Genomic DNA, 8,793 nt, shown 5'->3' on the forward strand with positions numbered 1-8,793 from the left:
GCTCACCCACACGACGCCATACACGCTGTCTGCCATCTGCCCTGTACAGTGAAAACCGGGATTCATCCATGAAGAGAAATGGGGGCAAAAACAAAAGTGTTGCATTTATAATTTTGTTCAGTGTATATATATATATTACCTGTGATTCTTTTTTCAGGATTCTTTGAATAAAGAGTTTAAAAAAAAAAAAGAACAGCGTTTCTTTAAAATAGAAATCCTTTTTTTAACAATACACTACCTTTCAAAAGTTTGGGGTCAGTATCTTTTCTCATTTTTTGAAATAAATTAATACTTTTATTTTACAACGATGTGTTAAATTCATAAAAAGTAATAGTAAAGACTTATATTTTTAGAAAATATTTATATTTTGAATAAATGCTGTTCTTTTTAACTTTTTATTAATAAAATAAATCAAAGAAAAAAGTATCACAGGTTCCAAAAAAAAAATATTAAGCAGCACAACAGTTTCAACACTGATAATAAATCAGCATATTAGAATGATTTCTGAAGGATCATATGACACTGACGGAAGACTGGAGTAATGATGCTGAAAATTCAGCTTTGCTTCACAGGAATAAATTATATTTTAAAGTATATTAAAATAGGAAACCAATATTGGAAATTGCAATAACGTTTCGCAATATTACTGGTCTTTTTTCTGTATTTTCGATCAAATAAATACATCCTTGATGAGCATAAGAGACTACATTAAAAAAACAAGGTCAATTATTTATTAGGTTTATAATATAGGCCTAACATAATATAATATCATAACAAACTGAAGCATTTAAACTGATAGAATAGAAAATTAACTGAAGCATTTGAACTGAGATCTGTAAGTTAAATATAAAAAAAACAAACAAAAAAAAAACACGTGAACTCTTCTATAGCTATCTAAACATCCCTATGAAGTACAGTTTGCACAATACACCTGTGTGTGACTGTAAATGTCTCTGAGCTTTGTTACCATACTGTGTCCATCTCACATGTCATTGCGTTTGCTCTCGATTTGAGCTATTTCGTCCGCAACCATTAAAATATTCGGTTTCTACAGCGACTCATTTGACGCACTTCATTCTCTTTCAATGAAACCTGTAAACCGCATTCACCAGTTCTAACTCTATAGCGATATCAACTCTAGCGGTTTACCCGAGCATTGCAATTCATTCGCTTTCGCAAATGGCTTTCACCACCTCATTTATGCGTGTGCGTGGCACATTATTTCTATTGCGCGGCCGTGGTGCTCAGAGGGAACATTGGCCACAGGCATATGCCCCCCCCCACAAAAATTTATTGGGGGAAACTAGGCGTCTCCAGGCCAAGATGGGTTCTGGAGTGAGCTCTGGAGGAGCAGAGCTGGCTGACGAAGGAGGTTTGGGCGGACCTTTCTGGGACTCGGGATATGCAGGAGAGCTGGCTGGGACCAGCAGAGATTCAGGAGAGTCAGGAGAGCTCGACGGAACCAGCGGAGATTCAGGAGACTCAGGAGAGCTGGACGGAACCAGCGGAGATTCAGTGGTACTAGGAGAGCTGGACAGAACCAGCGGAGACTCAGGAGAGCTGGACGGAACCAGCGGAGATTCAGGAGACTCAGGAGAGCTGGACAGAACCAGCGGAGACTCAGGAGAGCTGGACGGAACCAGAGGAGATTCAGGAGACTCAGGAGAGCTGGACGGAACCAGCGGAGATTCAGGAGACTTAGGAGGGCTTGACTCTTGGTTGAGCTCTGTGACGTGAGTGGGCTCCCAGTTGAGCTCTGTGGAGCATTCTGGAGCGGACTCTGGACTAGGAACAAACTCTGGAGCGGATCCATGGATTTGAGCGGGATTCTGACAGAGCTCTGAGGCGAGAGTGGGCACTAGACCGAGCTCGTGGGCTGGAGCCTGCACTGGACTCTGGTCAGGGGCTGGAGCCTGCACTGGACTCTGGTCAGGGGCTGGAGCCGCAATGAACCGTCTCATCCTCCTCTTTTGAGCTGTGGTTATCACCGGGCTTGAAAGTGAAGCGGCCGGTGGGCTTGAGAGCGAAGCGGCTGGCGCTTTTACTTGGCTTAGAATAGGACTGGGTCTGGGAGCTGGATACGGAGGAAGGGAGGCGGATTTCAGCGCTTATTAACTAAACACAGGTGACTGAGATAAACTAATAAGGCTCAACGAGACCAGGAACATAACCAAATAAGGGCACGCAGGAACTAAAACAAAACAGAAGACAGGAAAACACAGAAACAAGGGGTCCTTGACAACTAAAAGGGTGACAGAAGGTCAGGCAAAGTGCAGACAAATCAATCCAGGCAATCTAAAACTCACAGTCCAGAACAGGCAGATGATCATAACAATGAGGCAATCCAAAAAGGCGAACAGAAACCCCGGGGAAATCCAAACTCCAGAGTCAGTAACAGTTCATTAGATCAGCATCACACAGTCCATGAGTGAGATCTGAAGAAAAAGAGGACTTCAGAAAGAAACTCATGAGAAAAACAAAACAAACTAAATAACAAGACTTGAACAAGAAAATAAAAAAACTAGTGAGCGGCAAAGGAATAGAACACACTGGCAAAAACTACAACAATAAAAACAAAGAGAAAAAAAAGGAAACTAGAGGGAGATCAAACCCGAGTCCTGACATTTCCATTAAAGGGGTCACATGATGCGATTTCAAATGTTCCTTTTGCTTTGGAGTGTTACAAGCTCTTGGTGCATAAAGAAGATCTGTAAAGTTGCAAAGACTAAAGTCTCAAATCCAAAGAGATATTCTTTATAAAAGTTAAGAGTCAGCCACACCTACCTAAAACGGCTCATTCTAACACGCCCCCACATACGGTACCTACGTCAATATCTGGGAAGATTTGCATAACGCCGCCCAAATGTTCACGCAAAGAAAGAAGGCGTAACTTTTATTCTCGCTGTAGTATTGTTGCCGCCGCCATGTCGTGAAGGCGCTGTGTGCTTCGTTGTGAAAGCGAAACTACTTTGTTTGGCCTTCCAAAAGAGGACGATATCGCTTCGTCATGCCTGGAGCTGATCCGTGCTGGTCGCTGAGGAAATACATCAACTTCGAGCTGTCGATCGCCGGATCGGCTTTCACCGTAGACGAAGCGGAGTCCAGCCTGGGGTCGTCACATGTGGTTGCTGCAGGCATCGCGAAACTACTTTGTTTGGTCTTCCAAAAGAGGACGATATCCGCTTCGTCATGACTAGAGCTGATCTGTGCTGGTCGCTGAGGAAATACATCAACTTCGAGCTGTCGATCGCCGGATCGGCTTTCACCGTGGACGAAGTGGAGTCCAGCCCGGGGGCGTCACATGTGGTTGCCGCAGGCATAGCAATATGGTAAGGGACGTAACATTTCACACGCTTGAGGAATTCGACCAATCACAATGCACTGGATAGCTGGCCAATCAGAGCACACCTTGCTTTTTCAGACCGATGAGCTTTGTAAATCCCTGGGTGCCACAGCAAAAATGGCTGCCCACTACTCTGGATGTGTGTTCACAATCTGTGTGTGTGTGTGTGTGTCTTCACTACTCACTGCTGTGTGTATGCACTTGTATGGGTTAAATGCAGAGCACAAATTCCAAGTATGGGACACCATACTTGTCTACACGTCACGTTACTTTTTCACTTTCATATGCAAGTCAACAACACATGAAACAAAGCTTTATTCAAACTTATTGTTCTAACAATCATGTATTTACAGGTGTTGAACCCCACACCCCACTGTCATCTCGACACAGCTGTGCCAATTCTGTGGCTTTATTTTGATGAAGCAGCGGACCACCGTGCCCACCTTCACCTGTCTTTGCCGTCCCTCATTGCTGCAGTCAGATTGGAATCTGATCATGGATGGGAAAGGGACATCGAGGCTGTCCTTGTACTTGTCTACACGTCACGTTACTTTTTCACTTTCATATGCAAGTCAACAACACATGAAACAAAGCTTTATTCAAACTTATTGTTCTAACAATCATGTATTTACAGGTGTTGAACCCCACACCCCACTGTCATCTCGACACAGCTGTGCCAATTCTGTGGCTTTATTTTGATGAAGCAGCGGACCACCGTGCCCACCTTCACCTGTCTTTGCCGTCCCTCATTGCTGCAGTCAGATTGGAATCTGATCATGGATGGGAAAGGGACATCGAGGCTGTCCTTGCCTGAGTGCACCCATCTGCTTCATCAGCCCATACAGAGAGCCTGTACAGAACCCTATGCAGGCTCGTTTCAACAACAAGCACTCCTGTGCACGAAGCATAGTAGAATGAGCCTTTGGCATGCTGAAAACACGCTGACCTTCTGTTTTCTTCAAGGCCTTAGAGGTGAGCCCTGCCTTTGTGCCTGAGGTTGCGTGCTGCGCTGTGATTCACAATCTCGCTCTTCTCAATGGGGACATCGTTGAGCCAGAGGATGAGGAAGACCATGAGGACAGCCCCTTGAACCCCACAACCTTGAAGCAAGAGTGGGAGACAATCTAGCTGCCACTGTGTCTGCTCCAAAAATTTGTGTGCCTGCTCTCCATGAGCATGAATACCTGTAAAACACAGGTTAAAACGTTTCACAAATCATGTTCACTTTATTACGTGCTAATTTTTGTTGTAGCTTTATTACTTTTGTGGTGGCAGTCACTCTCCACCAGATAAATACAGGTGTGCTCATCTGTCCCTGTAACATCCAGACATGATTCAACTTACCTGATTTATGTGCTCAAAACTATATTTAAATGTTGAGGTAGTTGCTTTTTATCCAACACAGATGCACCTCAATTTATCAACAGTATTGTTCAAAAGGACAAATGATGTAGGTAACATATGTTTAGTAACTTTATTTGTTTGTTTATTTATATTACTTACATTCATGTAATATATGTGTTGACAACAGTGAATTTTTTCAGGATTTAAACACTTTGGCACGACATCTGGATGACAATTACAAACGTCTCAATTCACATTAGTCTTTATCTCTTTTATATACTTTATTTTTCTTTATATACTAATTTCTTAATATAATTAACATTCATGTACTTATTACTTTTCATATGAATTATTAACTATTGTTATAATTTTGTGTTGTGTATTGTAATCTTGAGGATTTTCACATCACAAGACTATGTTAGGAAGCAGCAATTTTTCATTGTATTTGCTTTGTAAAATAACAGTTGTGGAACTGCTGGTCAGACAAAGGCAGACTGATCATAAAGAGGATGCAACAAAGGTTATTCAGTAAACTTTATTCAGTTATTTTATCACTCATGCTTGCTAATCTTTCTTTATTTGTATCTCTTGTAAAACTAGATGAGTTAAAATACCAAGGTTGACTGCTTTGAATATCAGACCAAAATCTGGCACATCCTGACAGAGAGAGAGAGAGAGAGAAGAATGGATCTAACACATTTGATTTACTAACTTTTCACATAAAGTGTTAGATTGATACATATATTTATAATTTGGCCATGAAATTTTATCAATTTTAAAAGAATGCTTAAGACTCTAAATGGGACAGTATACCAGCCATTCAATGTAACCGAGGTTCCTCAAGTTGAATGCCCTTTGACTGAAGATCTTCAAGCAAACTGGTTTAAATTTAATCTCAGAACTATGCAAAAAACATATATTTACCTGTACTACATTTGTACTCCTTCATAATTGTCAATTCATATATTTCATGTTACAGGCTTATTACAGCTAATCGTGGTCAAGTCATTTCATGTATATTTTATTCCCAAAGTATTCAGAAAACCGTTATGTGGCTATTTTAAACACACAGTGTCTACATGCAAAGTTGATAGGTCAAGGGTAAACATGCAAAGAATGTACATGTGACATAAAGTCATTTTTTAATAAGCCAGCACAGGAAAGAAAATACACTCAGCAAGCCATTTAATTGGATTTTAAGTGCTGAAGCTGGTAAAGAACACAGGCCTAATGATATGTGTCATATATTTTGTCAATGTCATCATATATACAGCCAAAGTTATACATGATTAAATAATCATGTATAAATTATATATCTATATTATATACACAAGTTGGTATCAGGTTAGTGAATAAGATAGAAATGGGTCAGGAAATCTATCAATGTAAAATGTCTTCATTTGGAGTTTATTGTGGAGATGAGCGAACTCTGACAGGGCTGCATGGGACTAGACGATGGTCACCCAACATTGAATACATTTCATACTCCAGGTGAGAATGGAGATCAGATTCAGGTGTGACATTCATTCTTACAGGAGACCTGTGATGTGCTCTTCCTGGATGAACATGAGAAAAATCAGTGTAATTCTGATTATTATAGTATTTGTATAATATTTGTGTTTGTTTGTTAGTTAGATTTCACTAATATCTATTCTGTTGTGCTAAAGATTCCATATAAAGAGAGTAATAACTCTGGTCACTAAGATTTAAACTGATAAAAACAGACACTATGTGTTGGAGATCAAATGTTAAACTCACTGGAACGCTCACACACAACCATGATAATCAGTATGGTGAGAATCATCAGCGCTGAGGTCACCAGAATTATCCATCCATTTTCATCTATAAATTACTGCAATCTAATTTTGTAACAGAACTATTCATGAGATACACTATGGTATTTATTGTTATTATGTGCTTTAAATAAAATTATATGTAATACCTCTGTTCCTGTAACTTTCAGTAGGAGTCATGTGGAGTATTGTTGGTTGGCTCAGGGATGAGTGGTTTACCCAACACGAGTAGTTCACACAGTCAGATATATTCAGGTATGAATGGAGGGAGAATGATCTATCTGGGTTGGTTTTGTTAATGCTGTATGTGAGAGAGGAGTTCTGAAATTCTCCATTTCTAATCCACATCTGGTCTAGAGCGGAAGGGTAAAACCCCTCAGAGCGGCAAAGCATCATGGGAAATCCACCCAATACTCTTTTTAATGTGACAGAGACACAGTGGGCTGTACTAAAAGAAATATAAGACAGTTATAATAAAATGCTCATTTATCAAGAGCACACTACGCATGATACACTGTTTACAATGTATGCTAAAATCACTTGTCATTGTGATTTCTGTTTTTAGTCATAATAAACTTACCAATCACTTGGACAAACGTTCTTTCTTCTCTCAAAATCACAGAAGGAGGTGGTATGAATCTTGTCATACCAACACATTTGTATGTTCCAGTATCATTTATCTGCAGATTTGATACCTCAAATGCCTAATGTTTCTAGAATCCAAATGAATCTACAGTGATTTTTTGCATAGGTGTTTTATTCATTAATTTTTCACTTTCATTACTGAGCACAATTTACTATTAGTTTGCAGTTCCACTATGAAACTTTCACTGTCATTTGATGGTTTATTTACAGCTGATATTGACTGACATTCCTCGATGAACAGTCTGAACTGAGGTGCTGTTAAATAATGCATGTCCAGCTATAACAACTGAAAAAGACAGGACAGCCAATTATTGATGCATCATAGTATGAAGATTTGATTCAGTGATTTTCCAATGATTATAATCTGTTGTAAGGTCCGCGCACATGGCCCAAGGAAGGTATCCAGTGGCGGATGAAGGTCTCTTGCGTGTTCGGTCTTTTCAGCGCGCAGAGTTATTCAATTTAGATTTAACTCAATCTGACTCCATTTTATTATCTAATCTGACTCCATTTTAGTATGACCTCGAATGTAGGTTGAAAGGCAAATTGGTTGTTTGTCGGTCTCTAATTATTCTGACATTTGATTATTCTAGTTAACTCTTTACTTATATTTTACTCGTTGATTAGGAATCTATGTCATTTAGGATGCCTCACGGCGGCCGCTACGCGTGGGCTCCACGATCACAAACTCGCCAGTCTGACCCTTAGCCAGAGGTTTTGTGGCTAATACTATTTAATATACTTTAAATAGTAGGTCTGTTTAGCCCCCTACAGTTACCCATGTAATACTCAAACATTAATCAGCGGTTCTTCTAGACCACCTTTGTCTAGACCCCGACAGCTAATATAGCTACGTACAACTTAATTAACACTCAAAGTATTAATCAGCGGTTCTTCTAGACCCTCTTTGTCTAGACCCCGACAGCTAATATAGCTTCGTACAACTTAATTAACTCTGAAATCATATACATGGTTACCGTAACTGAGTACAACTTAAACTATAAGGTCAAGCGGTTAGTCAGAAATCTAGAATCTCACCTGATGGGCCCCATGCTCCATCTAAACCTGAGATTTAGTGTGTACTCAACCCTGGACACAGCTTTGTGGAAACATAAACCTTCACTTAATCTACTTGAGAAAATAATTTCAGAGTAAGTCAGAATAGATCAAATGTAACAATTTATTAACAGTCAGGTAAATGTGTATTATTCCAATTATCTCCATAGCCAATTCAACGATATCAAATCAATACGATACATCAAATTCTCATAGACAAATCTAAGAGTAAAATGCATACCTGACCTTTTAGAAAATACATAGTACAGAGTGTGTGGAGACACTCCATACTACGGGCTCTCTGACTACAGAATCGCGCCGACCCTTTTGCTACAATCCTTTAAATACAAAACCAAGATAAGACATACTCCAAATGGAGACATGTAATTTACATTAACCCAGGTCTCAGACCTGGGTGGTTTTACACCTCAATGGGAACAGAAGGTAATTTGCATGGAATGACCCTCTACGGTAATCAAAGTATCTCTTAACTCTTAGGATCTGTATTATCTTTTAGTAAGATTAAGACCATTGTACCACTCACCCTGACACTATTCAAATGAAACCAAACATGACTGTAAATCTTATTTGCATTCATATAGAACATTATAT

The 8,793-nt window shown here is 39.7% G+C and overlaps 2 protein-coding genes across 2 annotated transcripts in view; one reads left to right on the top strand and one right to left on the bottom strand.

Annotated features, from left to right (window-relative positions):
- The first annotated feature begins 1,323 nt into the window (after nucleotides 1–1,323).
- On the top strand, nucleotides 1,324–1,737 carry LOC107699245 (sericin-1-like). The gene has a single exon (XM_016500440.1). It carries the CDS (start codon nucleotides 1,324–1,326, stop codon nucleotides 1,735–1,737), a length of 414 nt encoding a protein of 137 aa, XP_016355926.1.
- Nucleotides 1,738–6,094: 4,357 nt separating this feature from the next.
- Nucleotides 6,095–8,793, bottom strand: part of LOC107699246 (uncharacterized) — a 9,039-nt gene continuing 6,340 nt past the window's right edge. Inside the window, exons 3-6 of the mRNA XM_016500441.1 lie at nucleotides 7,061–7,184; nucleotides 6,630–6,923; nucleotides 6,446–6,529; nucleotides 6,095–6,243 (exon numbers count right to left, since the gene is read on the bottom strand). Coding sequence (XP_016355927.1) covers nucleotides 6,095–6,243; nucleotides 6,446–6,529; nucleotides 6,630–6,923; nucleotides 7,061–7,184 — 651 coding nt within the window. The remainder of the gene's footprint in view (nucleotides 6,244–6,445; nucleotides 6,530–6,629; nucleotides 6,924–7,060; nucleotides 7,185–8,793) is intronic.

The sequence above is a fragment of the Sinocyclocheilus anshuiensis genome, unplaced genomic scaffold (assembly GCF_001515605.1).
Source record: "Sinocyclocheilus anshuiensis isolate Anshui unplaced genomic scaffold, SAMN03320099.WGS_v1.1 scaffold334, whole genome shotgun sequence".
Taxonomy (NCBI): Eukaryota; Metazoa; Chordata; class Actinopteri; order Cypriniformes; family Cyprinidae; genus Sinocyclocheilus; species Sinocyclocheilus anshuiensis.